A 17,794-nucleotide genomic window follows, 5' to 3' on the forward strand; every position below is an offset into this window, starting at 1 on the left:
GTAATAACTATTATAATAAATTTTGATTTTAAAATTAATTGATTCTAACTATGTACATGCATGTACTTATGATTTTTATCGATTAAAAGGTATTGTAGGTATACAAAGTTCACTATTGTAACAAGACTGCATATCAATTCAAATATTTTTATAGTTACTGATGAAATTAGGTTAGACATTGCTGACATAATCACAAGTTCTGGACTCTAAGTGTATCCTACTTAAATACTCTATGAAATAAATCAGTTAAATTGAAAATATTGTAAAGCGATTAGCAATCAACTACCTTTAGCTTACCATTCTACTTTATTGATATTTTTACTCCATTTAATGAGTTTATGTTTACGTTATAATGTATTATTCAAAATTTAATTAGCTCTCCGATATTTTTTTTTAATCATATTTTGTTTGTTATATAACTATATAATTAATGTATAGTTTGTTTTGAACATACCATGTGTGGTACGGGTCCTAAACTAGTATCTCCTAAAACACAACCGACCTTTTAAACTACAACAAAGAATCAGATTCGGGTCATTTTAACAAGAATGTGATTGTCTTTCTTTGATTATTTATCATCCAATTTCTAATACTCTCTCCGTTTTTTTTAAAGTCCATCGGTTTAACTGACACATTATTTTATGGAGTGAAAGTTGAACTAAATAAAATACTGTGTAAGTGAAGTTGTTTGGAAATTAAAAAATTATTGAAAAGGCCAGTAATATTTTATTACAAAAGTAAGAGATGTAAGAGTAGGGAAATAATTTTAAAAAAAAAAAAACAAAACAAAAAAAAGTTGGTGTAGGGACCATGAGATAAGAAAAAAATATTAAAAAAAGAAAATAAAAGAAAAGATAAGCATATGTCAAAAAAAAAAAACAAAGTGACAAACTTAATAAAAACGAGAAATGTAAACGGAGTACTTTGTATTTTACTATTTTAGTGATCGCATTGGTTAATGAAATGTAAAGTGTGACCCTTAAATGGTAATAAAGGTTCAAAATCTTGGATTTCTCTTTCTTGTACCTTGATTCCGTTAATTCAAAAGGGTGCATCTTAGAAAGCAAAGAATCACATGGACATAACATAGAAAGTTATTGATATTAGAAAAAAATTAATTGGATTGCTAATGCGGTAACTAGGCTTGTACAAAACTATCCGAGAATTCAAAAATTTAATAATCCAATTCGTAATCGATTCGAATTTTGGATATCTGATTCGAGATTTCATTTCGGATTGGATATCGAATGCGGATTTGGATATTGATTTTCAAAATTTCGGATATCCGATATCCGAAACATAAAGGCTAAAATAGTAAAATATATATTAAATTTTAAATTGTTCATATAAAACTAACCCCGTATTATTAACTTAATATAATATTCTTAATATATTTGATGTTAATTTTTATTGCAAAAAGACTACTATTTTGTTAAAGTATGTTGTACAACTTAACGATAAAAAAGCGGTAAAATTAGTAAAATTTAGAAAGTAATCCTGATCAGTTTTACTTAATATTGGATAATGGATATCCAGACCATCCGATCCAAAAATTTTGGATATCGTTCGGACATCCAAAATTTCAGATCGGATTTAGATATCAGTTTTTGATATCCGAGTATCCGGATATCCGATCCAAAATTTCGGATCGGATATCCGATCCGTGAACAGGCCTGCGGTAACGCTTGGTTCTTTTTTTTAACACAAAAGGGAGCTGCATATATTACATAAATATGGCAGGAGCCATATTAGCAAAATACAAGATCTTGAGTTTTAAAGTTCTCCACCAAATGAAAACAAAGCAGAAAACAAGGATAACTACGAAAGCTAGAAAGCAAGCTATAAACCAGTCCACTAAAGATTGCTAGCCCAAAACAGAAATGTCAAACGGAAGCTGAAGATCAAAAGCTGTAGGATGGCCTGAACTAAATGCCCACCATTTCAGGGATATTAGTGGCATATGCTTCGAAGAGTTCAGCTTGAGGATATAGGTACAGGACTGGTTGTCCTGGGTTTGCTTTAGACCTGCCCATTGTAGCCAGATTGTCAGCAACACGATTAACAACCCTGTTAACATGAAAAATAGAAACCTTCCAGTTTCTACTCAAAATAGAAGCCACATCCCGTATAATGTTCTCCAGATCATGGTCGTTGAAAGCATCTGGATCATCTAACATTCTCTTTAAGTCAGTTGCATCAGTCTCCAGTTCTAACATTTTAATGTCCCTTGCCCAAGCAGCCAACAGACCATCCTTGATTGCCAATAATTCAGCAGCAGTAGGAGAGATAGCATTGTATCTTGCAGCATAACCCAGTTGCCACAGGCCTTTGTCACATCTTAGAACACCTCCCCCACCAGCATTATTAATGCTCATCCAGGACCCATCTGAATTTTTAGCTTGTAGTATCCTTTGTGAGGAGGAGCCCACACTCTGGACACACCATCTAAAGAAGAAAGGTTGGCTACCTGTTCCTATTTTAGATTGAGAGTGTAATGGTAATCCACCCAAAATTTATTAAAGGAAGAGTTTATAAAGATCATTTTTTTTTTCAAAAATAGCCATGTTTCTGGTTTTCCAAAGATGCCAAATACTAACAAAAAAAACTATTTTCCAATTGTAACTATTGTTGAGATTAAAAGATAGCCAATCTTTAAGATTTGAGTTGTAAAACGTCTGGTAATCAAAATCAGCAGGGGCCAGACTTTGGAAAACCAAGGACCAAAAGGCAGAAGTGTTAGGGCAATCCCTGAATAAATTAATAGTATTTTCATGGGGAGCTTCGCATCTCATGCAGACTGGATCAAAGAAAGGGATTTTCTTTTGGAGAGTAGTTCCAACTGGGAGAATATCCCTAACTAGGTTCCAAACAAGCATTTTGTACTTAAAAGGAGCTTTAATCTTCCATAAGTTCTTCCAAGAGAAGTTAGACAAGAAATTGGAATTAAGGTTGTAGGTTAGGTTGTTGGAGTTATAAGCTGATTTAATGGTAAAGGTCCCTGATTTGTGAAGGGTCCATTTAAGTCTATCAGAAACATTAACAAGAAAAGGAATACGATAGGCTAAAATTAAAGAGCAAAGGGAAGGAGGAATAATATGAGCAACATCTTGAATATACCATTTTTTATTTCTTATGATATTAGAAACACGCCAATGACCTTTAGAGTCGGGAATCTTAATATTTGGAATAAGATATATAGGACACTCTCCTATCCAATGATGATACCATAGAGAGGTGTCCTCCCAATTTCCAATATTAATAATAATTCCTTTTTTAAGAAAAGGTCTACCACATAGAATATCCTTCCAAATAATGGAATCAGTCGGTTTAACGTTATAATCTAGAAAGTTTGAATATTTTAGATACTTTTTCATGAGAATTTGAACCCATAGTTTATGAGGTTGAGTTAAGATTTTCCAACCTAGTTTAGCCATAAAAGATAGGTTCCATCTCTTTAGATCTCTAATACCTAGACCACCTTTGGCAATTGGATCACAAATGACGCTCTAATTAGTTCTAGGAATATATTTAGAACGATTGACACGATTCCAAAGGAAACGTTTACAATTTCTTTGAAGATCCTTGATGACACTACAAGGAATAATATTAGTTTGCATAGCATAAACCGGTTATGAGTTTAAAACAGATTTTATAAGAGTGCATCTTCCGGCCATGTTTAAGAATTTATCTTGCCAATTCCTGATTTTAGAACAAGTCTTATCTAATAAAGGGAAATAATCCTTGTGACTCAAACGTTTGTGAGAGATAATTATACCAAGATACTTGCCAAAAGAAGTAGTGTTGGTTATATTACAGATATCACAAATTGATTTTCTTACATTATGATTCATTTTCTTGGGGAAGATAGCAGAAGATTTCTGAATATTAATAGAGAGGATCGAAATGTTCTTAAAAAGGTCGAGAGTATTCATCATAACTTCTATATTGGAAGTGGAAGCCTTTCCAAAAAGGAAAACATCATCAGCGTAAAAAAGGTGTGAAATATTGATATCCTTTGCAGCATTGGCTTCCAATCTCCTTGATTAACTTTTTGTTGGATCATAGAAGAAAGGCGGTCAAGACATAAAACAAAGATATAAGGAGATAGAGGATCCCCTTGTCGAATACCTCTAGAAGGTTTAAAAGACTCGGTAATTTCTCCATTCCAAAGAAGGGAAATCGAAGGAGAACAAATACAACTTAAAATCAGGTTTACAAGATTGGAGGGGAGATTAATGCTAAGGAGAGTATCCTTAATAAAGCTCCACTCTAGACTATCAAAGGCTTTTGAAAGGTTAATCTTCAAAGCTAACACATTTGCATTTTTTGAAGCTTTTATTAAAATGATGACAAACTTCTTTAATTAATATTACATTTTCTTCTATTGATCTGTTAGGGATAAAGCTTGATTGAAAAGGACTAATAAGGTCATTCATAATAGGTTTGAGACGATTTGAAATACATTTTGTAAGAATTTTATAAATGAAGTTGCAAAGGCCAATAGGTCTAAAATCTTTTATATTAGAAGGATGATCACATTTCGGGATTAAATAAATATAGGAATCATTAATAGAATTCGGGATAGAACCCTTGATAAAACAATCAGAAATGACGTTTTTAATCGAAATACCAATTGCTTTCCAATTTTTCTGGTAAAAAATGGGTTGCAGACCATCTGGGCCCGGAGATTTGATGGGGTCCATTTGAAAAAGGGCAAGTTTCACTTCCTCCAAAGAAGGAGGCAAACCTAAGACATCCATGAGAGACTGATCCAAAACTTTCGGAAAAGAATTTTTACTGAATAGAGAAAAATCAATGGCAACAGAATTAAAGACAGATAAATAATAATCCCTGGCCATAGTTTTAAGAGTGTCTGCATCAGTGATCCAATTCCCATCCTCACTCTGCAAAGATAAAATTTTTCCCCTAGATTTCTTGATGTTTGCTATCAAGTGAAAATATTTAGTATTACAATCAGCTTACTTCCTCCAATCCATACCCGATTTCTGAGCCCATATTATTCTTTCTATTTTATAAATATTATTAAGCTCAAACAGAAGTTCTTTTTCCAATTGAATAAGAAAAGCCGAATATTTACTAGATAGAGCACTTTGAATGCCATCAATTCTAGCAACTAATCTCCTTTTTTTGTTAGTTATGTTACCAAAAACATCATGATTCTAGTATTTTATGTTCTTAAGGAATTCTTTTCTTCCTTTAATGAAATCATAATCATGTGTACGCCAATTTTCAACAAAAAAAATTCTTAAAATCAGAATGTTCCAACCAGGCAGCCTTACATCTAAAGGGGTAAATGCCATTTTTATGATTATCAAATAAAGAGAGAAGGATCGGGTTATGATCAGAATAAGTACGTGGAAGATGAAATACCTGAGTGTTTGGAAAGGTGTTCATCCAAGCCGGATTTACTAGTGCCCTGTCCAGGCGTTCCCGAATCAACTCCAGTCCCTCCCTTGCGTTATGCCAAGTGTAGGGGTTACCAGCGAAACCCAAATCAACCAAGCAGGCAGCATCCGCAAGGCGATTTAAATCATTGCATTGGGATTGTTTGAATCTTAAGCCTCCTGATTTTTCTGAAGGATTTGTCACTTCGCAAATGTAGGGGTAACGCTTGGTTCACAATGAAGGCATAATGAACTTGAAATATTTAATAAAAGGATACGGGGTGAAACTTTCATAAAGAGGGGTACAACGTAGAATAACGATAAACACAAGGGTATAATAGTACGGAGTACTTATACAAGGTTGGAATCAAGAATGAAACGAATATGATGAGTTTAGAACTTGTCTTTTTAATAATGGGTTGTTTAATTTACAAAAAGATATGAGGTTGAAATTAAGAATGAAAGCATGGCAGTGTCAACTTGAACCTTGATACTTAATAACATATACTCCCCCTAGAGTACTTGGTAAATATTATAGAGTGTTCTTTAATTTTGATACCTAAGGACTGACATTTGTGTATTCTACCTCCACTTAAATTTCTAAACCCCATATCTTAAGAGTTTAAAACATGATTTTTAAATTTACAAAATTCTTAAGAAAACACATGGTAAATGGGGTATTATCATTTATGAAAGTGTTGCTTGAAAAAAAAGAAGAAAAAAAAAAACGTAACAGAGTACATTTATACCTTTGTTATGGTATTACAGAGCTTTCACAACATGACATGACTTTGAAAGATCAAATGAAGGCAAGTAGGCAACCCTTTAATAACAAAATAACACAGGCATGACCATAAATGGCAGATAAACTAAAATGGATTGTGTGCTCAATGCTCTCGACTATTGAAATTACAGCACAATATAATTACATTACTAAATCTAATGGCAAACATCAATATCATTTCACACAAGAAGTCATTTTCTCTTGAAGAATGATAATATATTGCCTTGCTTTGGATCCTTTGCATTTGCTCCTTTCTTACTGCCAGCTTTTCCCGTTGTATGGGAAGGCTCTGTGCTTCCAACCGCTGGAGACTTCTTTATAGTAGTAGCCCTGAACCAAAACAATATAAATGTTACTGTGAGCAAGCTAGTAACAAGACAATGATTCTGATGTTGTATATATGATAATAATAACCTGTTCACAGGGTTTGCAGGACCATTCTCTTCAGCCTTTCCAGTGTGACCAATAGAATTATTCACACTGTCGGCATTATTCTTACTTGCAGTTGTCTCTTTCATGCCTACCTCTTCACCTTCCCATACCACCTCAGTGACTAACAACAAAAACAAGACCAAATGATCAATTACACAGCCAGAGATAATGATGGACAAACTTTGAAAGTTAAAACCACACGAGCCCTATTTCTCACATGTAAATCCTGGATTTGCTCCGTAAGTAAAATCAAACATTAAAGCAATGAGAAATCCCCATTAAATCTAAACCAATACAAGCAAACAAAGTCCACAGCAAACACAAGACAGTGAACTAGAAAAAGGGATATACATAAAATAAAATGCACAAGAAACACTAACAAGACTCAATAATACAGTATAAAAAGAAAGACTCAATAATACAGTATAAAAAGAAAAGCAGTACCTTCTCTCCCACGTTCATCAATGTGTGTCTTCAATACTTTTCTTCTTTTAGGCGAGCATGGAGCAGCCTCTGGTACTTTATTCTTACTACTCACATCAATATCAGGGCTTTTACCATGGACCCTTTCAGAAATGGCATTCCTTACATTCTTGCCCATGTAAAGAGCCGAAAATTCTTCTTTAGCATAATGGCTGGCATCATCTACTTCTGTCTCTTCCTTCACTACTGGTTTGCATTCATCCTGCTTGTCAAAATTCAATATGCTTTTCTCTTTGTCTGATGTTCTACTCTTTTGCTTCGGGTCTTGAGATGATTTTGTACTTGGAACATTAGGCGACCCCAAATTAACAGCAGTTTCAAAATCCTCTTCATCTGAGTCATCAAGTACTACCCTTCTTTTCTTGCCACCATCATTGGAAGCTCTCTTGAAATTGACACCTGATTCATCATCACTACTTGCAGCCTCTAAATTTTCACGAGCACTAATTTGAGCATCTGCACTATCTAAAACACCTGCGCAAGTATGATGGTCAAAAAGTTGTAGCACACATCATCTATACACACATGCATACCTGAATTTGTCTGTTTATCTATCCATCTATCTAGTTATACATGTGCCCACCCATATGCACGTATTTGATATTTTAAATGAAAGAGGACTGAAAGTCCTAAACACCAATATGGTAAGATTCATAGACTGACGATGGTGCGCTTATTGCCAGATGGTACATTTTGGTGGCAGAATACCATAATTGTTGGCTTTAACCAAGATAAACAAGTACTCCTTACATAATAAAACAGTGGAGATGACAACTTAAGGTTCCAGTTTTCCAGTAAAGTTTATTATATATCCTATTGCATAATATCATATATATTTCAGTTTTAAGACTCCAGAGTCCAGACCTAAGGTAAATTCTATCATATCTCAATGTCAAAAGTTCACTAACTTCAGGGTTAGAAGAATTTCACAACAGAACCATATGAGGAATGAGATCAAAATCAAATATGATATTTTAAAATCTTAACTTCTTATATTAGGCATCTCTGAATATTAAACATGGACCACATGGTTCTGAAAGAGAGAGTGAAAGACCAATTTAGATACAAGTCTAAATTAACAAGTTCTCACAAAGTTACATATGACTAGCACAGTAGCACCATCTTTAATAAGCAAAAGACATAAATAAGAGCAAAGAAATATTCCGTAATAATAGAATTTGACACTCACCATTTGGCTTCGAAGCATGACATTTTTCTTCTACGGAAGAGTTAGTGGATTTGGATTTTGATGACGCACGACCCCATAAGTTTGCTAAAGAGGTTTTAGTTCCTGCTGAACTCTTGTCACTCTGACCTTTCTTCTTGATTGAAAGAGATGTTTTATCCTTATCTAACTCTTTGTTTTGGATATCACAAGTACCAGATCTATCAGATTCTATTTTGGGAGTAGTCACATTGGAAGACTGTAGTGCTATTTTTGGGCTAGCTTGCTCCAATTTTTTTGGCTGAGGTTGCAAAGAAGAACCAATTTGATTAACAGAACTGCCAACAGCCTGGCCAGGAATCCCTACACCTTTAGTTTGGGGCACTGTAATTGCTGCAGGTGCTCCCTCAGCATTACGCTTAACCAAGGAATTTGAGACCCCACAGAACCTGAATCACACATAATTAAGGATGTCAGCTATCAAGAAGTTGCAAAAAGAAAATTCTCTCCCTGAGGACTAATCCCGAAGACTTCTTTTTGCAAAAGTACAATTAAAATAAATAAATTAATTAATAAATAAAACCAAATATTAAGCATAAAACTGGAAAATGTTTGGAAAATCGGTGTACCCTTTGACAAGCTACAGAAGTTGGCCAACTTAGGCTTTTCAGTTCATTGTTCTCTTTATATATAGCTTCCTGAGTAAAAGGACATGTTTACAAGCAGAGCATTCACAGGAAGCTATTTACAAAATTCAAGCTCATCAAAGCAGTGGCTTTTCTGCTTCTTTGAGTTTGCCTGGAGTCCTGGACACATGGGAGGGAGTAATATTTGTTGTGGTTAAACTTAATTAATATTAACAGAATCTTGAATCCTAAGAATAGCAACAGGCTTAGTTGTCCTTCCCAAAAGCAAAGTTATCTAGCCATTACTGAGATCCATACTATACAGAGGATGAATAAAGCAACTTTCCAATCACAATATATTCTAAACAATTAGCTCATGACTTCGCTTGTCTAGGCAGTGACCCAGAAGACACCACATTTCAATAAAGGTTGAAAGGAACAAAGAACTAGCACATCCATCAACAAATACAAACATATCTGTTAAATAAAGTTGGACATAGCAAGGTAAGAAATTTACCTATTATCTCTGAGACAATTATCTACTGAGATAGGTTGCTTGGAAAGCTCTTCTGCTTGAATATACTCAGCATTCCAAATAGCAGCTGGATCTTTTGGAATACAAGATTGTACACTATAGACTTGGACGGAGCAATTACCATCAAAATCGTGCTTAGCTTCTGCACAATTCATTTAAGAATTCTTGAATAATTTAATCACTCTGTTGACATAGACAGTTGTCATTGAACTGTCAGCTAATTTTTAATTGTTGTGTAATAAATCAATTTATAACTCTTTAATTACAGTTATTAAGGATACTACCTCACATGCGGAAGGGAGGGAGAAGCCTAAAAGGTGGCACAGAATTAGTGATATGGTATAGTAGGTTTAAGAAACAAAAGAAACTCGTAACAATCTACTTTCACTTTCAAAGCAGAATCAAGCTTATATAGCACTATTTAGCACCACAAGGTCTACATTCCACAAAAGACATTTAGTCTCTTTAAGATTAAGCTTCAGACGAAGTTACAAAGGCTCATCGACTCAATTGCTGACCATTCAGATCAAATACCAAATGTCTCCTTAAGATTTTTTTTAAAAATAAGGCTTTGCAACAATCATAAAATGGAAAACCCATCACCATCAGATATCTATGACATATTACAACCAGAATCTATGTAGTTTTCAACTCCAAATATCTGGTTGGGTGATTTCTGGCTAGTTCCCAACTAGTCAGACGACATTGCAGACCGTTCAGATCACATACCAAGTGTCTATTTATAAACTTTTTTTTTTTTTTTTAAAATAAAGCTTTGTAACAATCATAAAGACGACTACTCATCACTATCAAGATCATCAGACAAATTACAGCTATGACATAGGTAGCTTTCAACTCCAATTATCCAGGATTGTCAGGTGATTTCTGTTCAGTTTACGACTAGTAAAACAACATTGTTGACCATTTAGATCAAATACCAAATGTCTCTTACAAAAAATTAAGTAAACCAAGAGGACTACCCATCACTATCAGGATCATTTGAGACATACTACAGCTAAAACCTTGGTGGCTTTTCACTCCAATTATCCAGCATTAAAAAGATAGATAGATAAATGCTAAAAAGGCTATTAACATCTCATTTGTGAGCTTCAACCTTCTAGTTTTGGCTGTGGAACAAGTCTTATGTGGAAAGTTGGTGGAGCTTTTTTCAACCATCCTGCTACAGTATACACAACTTCTAAATCATCTTTGGTTTTCTCCACAAATTCCTGAAGCAACCTAGACAACCTCAGAGAGTAAACATCAGCACGGTAGTAGAAAGGTATGCAAACCCAATTTCTTCAATGAGGAAGACTTACTTTTTCGCAATATTTGATGACACCAAAAAGTTACGGCTAAGCCACTTATAAGAAACCTGAAATAAGAAACAATGGTCAGTCACAAAATTTCCAATGCTTTTACTCAGAACTTTTTACAAAGAACAATTATGTATGCTACCATCAGCGACGTGTTACTACATTGAAATCTATAATTTTATTCTTAATCTAGTCAAACACAAAAAATCCATAATGAAGAGCTACCTCAATGACATCAGAACAAGGAACACTAATAGCTATAGTCGATATCAGAATAAACCACTTTAAAGGCATTAAGCATTAAAGATGCTGATATTGATGTGCCTATTAGAAAGAACAGAACAACTATGTAGAAATCGTTAAGACGACTACCCATCACTATCAGCTTTTCTACAAGACTGATCATGCCAATCCAGTTCCCCTCAACAGGGAACTAAAATTCTCCCAAGCTCTTAGTTTCTAATTTTTAATTCTTTCCTTAGCACGATAGCAGCTTTGAAAGCTGCAGAGTTGTTACAGCACTTTGGATAATTCAATGGGTAATGTTAGTAAGATACAAAAAAAAAAAAAAAAAAAAAAAAAAAAAAAAAAAAAAAAAAACATGATGGACATATACTAGCATAATTCTTCACTTGACCGGACACCCAAGCTTCATGCAATTCTTTAAAAGTCTACTGCCTACACCAATGTCTCCTGATTTCTACCATGCACCCTCTCCCCAATTCCTCATTAGCAGTCAATAGAATAGACAGCCACTTGCTCTTTGCTTGCACTTATTCTAGATTTTTATGGCAACAGGTACTAAATTTGCTTAATATTGGGAGGTCGGTGGTTAGTTCTGATACTGAGAAGAGCTTTGCCATCAAGTTATGCAGAAAATCTGTGGACAGAATCAAGCTTCATACTATTTTGTAACAGTGTGCCACATTCAGCCTAATAAAAATGCTAGCATTTTTGGTGAGGGCTGTATGCCAAATACTATTGTTTACAGAAAGATTATTTTTTGTGTAGTTAGTAGATGTAAAGCGGCTATGATAGATATGTGGGTTATGTAGCCTTAACACATGAAGTCTTTATTCTCAACCCTTTCAAGATGGTGGGAGGACAAAGAAATTGATGCTTTTAAGGCTTTTATGTCCTCACTCCTTTGTGTCTTTTGTCGGTTAATAGCTTGTTTTAAGCTAATGGCATACTGTCATGTTATACTAAAGATACTTAATAATTTCCACTCTCCTTCTAAGATGATTGCCAGGCTTTCTCATCCCAATATTACTTCATACATATTGTCTTAATATTCCAAAATTACTTCAGTGCCACAACAAGTTTTCTAGGGACAGTAAAAGCACATTTATAGACTACAGAGTAGTAACTTTATCACAGTACATACTAAATCTAGATCCCATGCTATTCAAGTACGAGAGTGAGAGCAGTAACTCTTTTTTCTGCTAATTTCTTGTTTTTAAATTCACAAATACATACTGTAATATAGTAAAGAGTTTAAAACATCAAATATTCTGTGACGAGTATAATCTTGTAGCTTAATTATGAATTATGTTTTCCCATAACCAAAAGTTGTCTAAGAGTATAATGACAATACATCCTCTATCCCAAACTTTTCTTTTGCATGTTATTTGAAACATACATGCAAACCTTTGTGTCTTCATAATTGTAGTTATCAATTAATATATTTCATAATCACATTTTGAAGCACTAAAACATTTAACTTTACTTTCCTTCATAATCCTAACCCATCATGTAACGTTTTAACCAGTTCCAAGCTAAAGGTGAAAGTATCCATGTATTACAAGTTCGATAACAGCTATGTTTCATCAACCAGTGCAAGAGGTGGTACGATACATTAGCAAAATTCTCCCAAACATAATGCTAATGCAAAATATCAACCATAAGCCCACAAGTACCCACAAAACTCAATCCAAATGATACAGCATATTCTAATATAGGAGATTATTTGTTTTTTATAATAAGCACAAGAAATGCTACAGAAAACCTAGACTAAAAGATAGTGTATGTAATCGATGTCTCAACATAAATTTTGAACTTTTTGGTGCCAAGTGTTCAGATTCTTGAGAAGAATAAGTGTCTAGGGCTCAATAGTTGACACATGGAATAACTTATCAAATGCACATACTACTTGTTTGGCATACGGTTATAAATGCATACAACAAGGCACATGGTAATGTCAGTTCACCTCAAATATCTCAATTTCTTCATGAATCTTTATTAGCATCCATTACCCATAGGGTAGTGGTATCGGTTGGGAATAAAAATTTAGGGAAGATTCGGAAGAAAGACATATGTTTGGGGATAAGATGGCATTACCATGGATTATATGATGTTACTTTCATTCCCAAATTATATTCCATTACCACCATTTAGTACCAGCTACCAAACAGGCAGGTCATCTAGGATTTCTGAATCTTCTCTTCCACAAAAAGGGAAACTATTTTTCATAAAACTTAATGTAAATCATAGTCAGCTTCATGTTGCTCTATTAAAAATTAACGTAGTAAGTAAGCTATGTGGGATCAAGTATTCGAGTCACCCAGTATACCTCAGTAGGTCAATGGTTGAAGCTCTTGTAGGCTTAAATCTTAGTTAGGAGACTAGATTGATTCATCATTTCTTAATTCCAAGTAAGATCCCAAAGAAAAGTTTTAAATGCATTATATTGAAAAGAAATTTACGACACTCTCTTCATAGTTTACACCATTCTTTCCCTTCCTCGGGAGAATTCCTGATGGCAACTCACAGTTAGATGGCAGTCCCAGTTTGACTGATTAGCAAAATCAGAACCCACTATATCGAACCGAATTAAAGTTTAACCTTATAATCACAATTCAACTTTCACTAGCACAGAAGCAAAACTAAGAAAACCTTCATCTTTCAACTTTCGGCAATCTTGAAAACCAACTCATCTTAACTACTACCACTTTCTTATTAACAAAAACTCGAATCTAATTCATCAAAACACCAAATCGATACCAAAAACAAGGAAATAAAAAAAAAACCCTTAAAAATCATGACATTCAACAAGACTTACACAAATTAATCCGACATATATTGGAAAAAAATCATCAAATTCAAGGACAGACATAAATGGAAACTGATCATTAATCATCAATTCCTTGAAAAACTAGGTCAAATTAGAGGTAATAAATGCAAATTGAAAGAGAAATTACCACTTGAAGACGGTCAGAAACGAGGGATGATAATTCTTCGAGGATTTCTAGGGTTTGGATTTCCGACATTGTTTAATCTGAAGAGGAAGAAGAGAGAGAAAGAGAGAGGGAGAGAGAGAGAAGAAAAACGAAGAAGAGGAGTGAGAGAATTTTAGAGGGAGGGAAAACTGGGAGAGGGCAAGTGATATTGCGTAGGGCAAAGTAATTTTCCCGCCATTATCTTTATTGGGGAGCTCTTCTTTCTAAGGGGACGAGTTTGGAATTTGGATGGAGTCGATTTTAGGAACACTAACATTACTTTTTTTTTTTTTTTTTTTTTTTTTAATTTTGAGCTCAATTTGGTCTTTTAACGGATAAATCAACCCCTAAAATCTTAGTAGAACAATTTTTGCGGTAAAAAAATTAATGAAAAGCAAATCGATACATTTTATGACACGCAAAACAAGACACCTATTTAAAGCGTTAGTTTTTATTCAAATAATTTAATTTAAAGCGTTAGTTTTTCAATTAGTGCTTAATTATTTTTATTAAGCGTTATTTTAATTTAACTTTATAATTTAACTTAAAGCGTTAGTTTTTAAATAAGAAAAATTACCATGATTAATCCCAACTTTGCCTCATCCATCTAAATTATCCCAACTTTGAATTATTTTTTATTAATCTGAACTTTATACCCCATCCGCCCATAACATTCCCATTCGGTCATCCAACCTAATATTACAGGTTACCAGACACGTGTCAGCGTATGATTGGTTTTTAAAAAAAAAAACAAAGATAAAAATTAAAAAAAAAAAAAAAAAAAAATCAAAACCACTAATGGGTAACCTGCTGCCACCCACGGCCAGCCCAACCCCCTTCCTACCGAGCGCTGGCCGCCGCCAAGACCCCCTTCTCGTACTCTAGTGTCGATACTTCCCTGACCACCCTTCCCTTTCCCCTTAACACCTCCCGTAACCCCTCCCCCTCCCCTCTAAAAACCCATAAATCACCTCCCCGACCGCCGGAAACATCCAACCGCAAATTGCCGCTGCTGCTCACCAATCATCATCCTGCTCCGCCTGCCCTTGCACAACAATGACAGTAGCCCGACCTTCTCTCGATGCTGCACAAATTCTAGCCACCAAATCTACAATATCGACCACCAAATACACCAGTTTATCATATTAGGAGGTGCAGTTGAATGTTTCCGGCGATCGAGGAGGTGATTTAAGGGTTTTTAGAGGGGAGGGGGAGGAAAAAGGGAAGCGAAGGGGTTAGGGTTTAGGGAGGGGCTGGGGGATCGCGACGATCGGGGAAGGAAAGGCTGGATCACACCGGTCGTGGAAGGAGGGTGCTGTAATCGTTGGGAGATGTTGTCGATGGGTTGTCGCAGTCAAGGGAAGGGGGGAGGTGGCTGTGGCGGTGGGGGTGAAGGTGGTTTTTGTTTCTTTTTTTTTTTTTTTGTCTAATCACATACTGACATGTGTATATTAAACTTAAAAAAAAATACTTGCTCAACAAGTCACCGATCACCTGGGAGTGTTATGAGCGGAAGGAGTATAAAGTTCAGATTAATAAAAATAATCCAACGTTGGGATTAATTTGGGCGGGTGAGGCAAAGTTGGGATTAATCATGGCAATTTTTCCTTTTAAATATTTAAACTTAAAGCGTTAGTTTTTAAATTAGTGCTAAAAGCACTAGTTTTTAAAATGAAATTTTTTTTTTTTAATTATTTGAAGAAAATGCGTTAGTTTTTGAATAAAATGTTAGTTTATTTAAATATCGCGTTATTAACATTAACATGTTATTAACGTTATTAATGTTAGTTTACTCAAATAACACATTATTAACGTTATTAATGTTAGTTTACTCAAATAACACATTATTAACATTATAACGCGTTAATAATAAAATAACTTTAGCTTATTCAAATACCGCGTTAATAATAAACAAACGTTAGTTTGTTATTAATAATAATCGTTATTTGAATAAATTAACGTTAATAAAACTAGTTTATTATTCGAATAACCTAACTCGTTAATAATAAACTAATATTAGTTAATTCAAATAAAAAGCTAAAAGCATATTTGAGCATATGTTGAACCAATTGTAATTTCTAACAATATATTAATCGAATATGTTTTGCCTTGTAGGGTAACAATGCTTGTGGTTTTAGGATGCCAGTTACTGGGCAAGGTGTCACACCCAACCAGAAGAACCAGTCTGTCACACCCAACCATGAGAGTTAGTCTGCCTCTCTCAGCCAAGAAAGTGAGGTTTCTAGTTCCTAGATTACCTCTGTCACATCCACTAAAGAGACATTAAATTAGTGGAATCACTTCACATCTATAACTATTAAAAGCGACAACTTAGGGGTTTTTTCCCTTAGTAATAGTGCGCTGAACATTTTACCCCTTAAAAAATGCAAGTACTTTTCTGCCCTTGATATGCCTTTGATAAACTCTATCTTCCCCTGGTAATTTAGTAAACATTGCTGCCCTTGGTAGATTCCTTCACTTCTAATCTAATTGTTGACTGTTATAGTTTAAATTTGTTTGTGAGGCTAGATTGTGTTGATTAGGCTTTGTTTGTTGTGTACATGTGTTTGCTGGACGGCATTCCACATGTGCAAGGGGATGTGACTGTTGCTAACTCCCTTTAGATTAGCTGATTTTGTATAATAGTTTGTATTTGTTTTTTTTTTTTAATTACGAAGTAAGCAATTGTTGTAGGCTAAACATTTGTTTATGAATATTGTAGTATGTAGTGTTGTAAGCCATGTTTTGTTATTGTAATTCAACTTAGAATGCTTAATGTCCATTTATTTTCAGTGGATGAAGATTAAGTAAAGATCAATTGATTATGTTAAGCCACAATTTGTTATTGTAAATCAGCTTAGAGTGCTTACTGTCCACTAAATATTAGTGGATGCTACTTAATTAGCTGTCACAATTAGGGTCTATTAGGCATGTTAGCAAGTGGCTAATTTCATAATACTTTGTTATTTTTAAGGAAAAATTGCATTAAATAATACGACCTTTGCTCCGTCCGCTAAAAACAAGTCCACCTTTTGTTTATTTCAGAATAATACGACCTTTGGGGGGGTGTCCGCTTTAAACAGGTTATTACCTGTTGGTAAGGAATGGTAACCTGATTAATAGGTTATATGGACACGTGTCATTGATTTATTGGTCAGAAAATATAATTTTTTTAAAAAAATTTATTTAATGTTTTTAATTTTTAAAAGATTATTTTATTTTATTTTATATTTTAAAAAAAAAATAAAAAAAAAAACCTCCCAGCCGCCACCCATCCCTTTCCGCCACCGCGAAGCCCATACCCAGCCCGCCGACCGTCTCCCCTTACCCCTAAAAACGACCGGCAACAGACCCCCCTCCCGACCTTTCTTCCTCTCGCCTCCTCCGTCGTTTGATGCACCGAAAAACTCTCTAATAACCACCCCAAAATCCCAGCCTCGACCCCGAAAAACCCCTACCCACGCCGGAAAACTACCTAACTCTACCAAAAACCCAACCCCGACCCCAAAATAGCCACCTCGCTTCTCACGCTCAACCCGAAATAGCCACCAATTATTAACCATGCAACCCCAAACAAAATCCGTTACTATTCCTTGCTGCGACGAAGGCTGGCTGGGTGGTGGTGGGGAAGCTAGGCGTCGGCCGTACCCGTCGCTGGGAGTCGCTGCGCGTGGGGGGGGGAGGGAAAGGAGGTGGTCGTACGTTTGGGGGAGGGGAGAGGAGGTGGCTGGGTGGTGGTGGATGGGTGCGGGGAGGCGGGAAGGATGGTGGTTGGGAAGAGGGTGGTACAATGGTGGTGAGATGGTGGGCTACTTGTGGCTAGTGAGGAA

General features: G+C 35.0%; 1 protein-coding gene across 2 annotated transcripts; it reads right to left on the minus strand.

The window, feature by feature from the left end:
- Positions 1 to 6,071: 6,071 nt before the first annotated feature.
- On the minus strand, positions 6,072 to 14,436 carry LOC110737818. Of its 2 annotated transcripts, XM_021918166.1 has the most exons (9): positions 13,947 to 14,435; positions 10,750 to 10,805; positions 10,545 to 10,669; positions 9,413 to 9,572; positions 9,131 to 9,143; positions 8,294 to 8,327; positions 7,066 to 7,578; positions 6,604 to 6,742; positions 6,072 to 6,519 (listed from the first exon to the last, which is right to left on the minus strand). In XM_021918166.1, the coding sequence occupies exons 1-9, from the start codon at positions 14,013 to 14,015 to the stop codon at positions 6,381 to 6,383; spliced, it is 1,248 nt and encodes a 415-aa protein (XP_021773858.1). In that variant the 5' UTR covers positions 14,016 to 14,435; the 3' UTR covers positions 6,072 to 6,380. The 2 variants fall into 2 exon arrangements, with proteins under 2 accessions (XP_021773858.1, XP_021773857.1); XM_021918165.1 differs by lacking the exon at positions 9,131 to 9,143 and having other exon boundaries at positions 8,294 to 8,718; positions 13,947 to 14,436.
- Between the last annotated feature and the right edge of the window lie 3,358 nt (positions 14,437 to 17,794).

The sequence above is a fragment of the Chenopodium quinoa genome, unplaced genomic scaffold (genome assembly GCF_001683475.1).
Source record: "Chenopodium quinoa cultivar QQ74 unplaced genomic scaffold, ASM168347v1, whole genome shotgun sequence".
Taxonomy (NCBI): domain Eukaryota; kingdom Viridiplantae; phylum Streptophyta; class Magnoliopsida; order Caryophyllales; family Amaranthaceae; genus Chenopodium; species Chenopodium quinoa.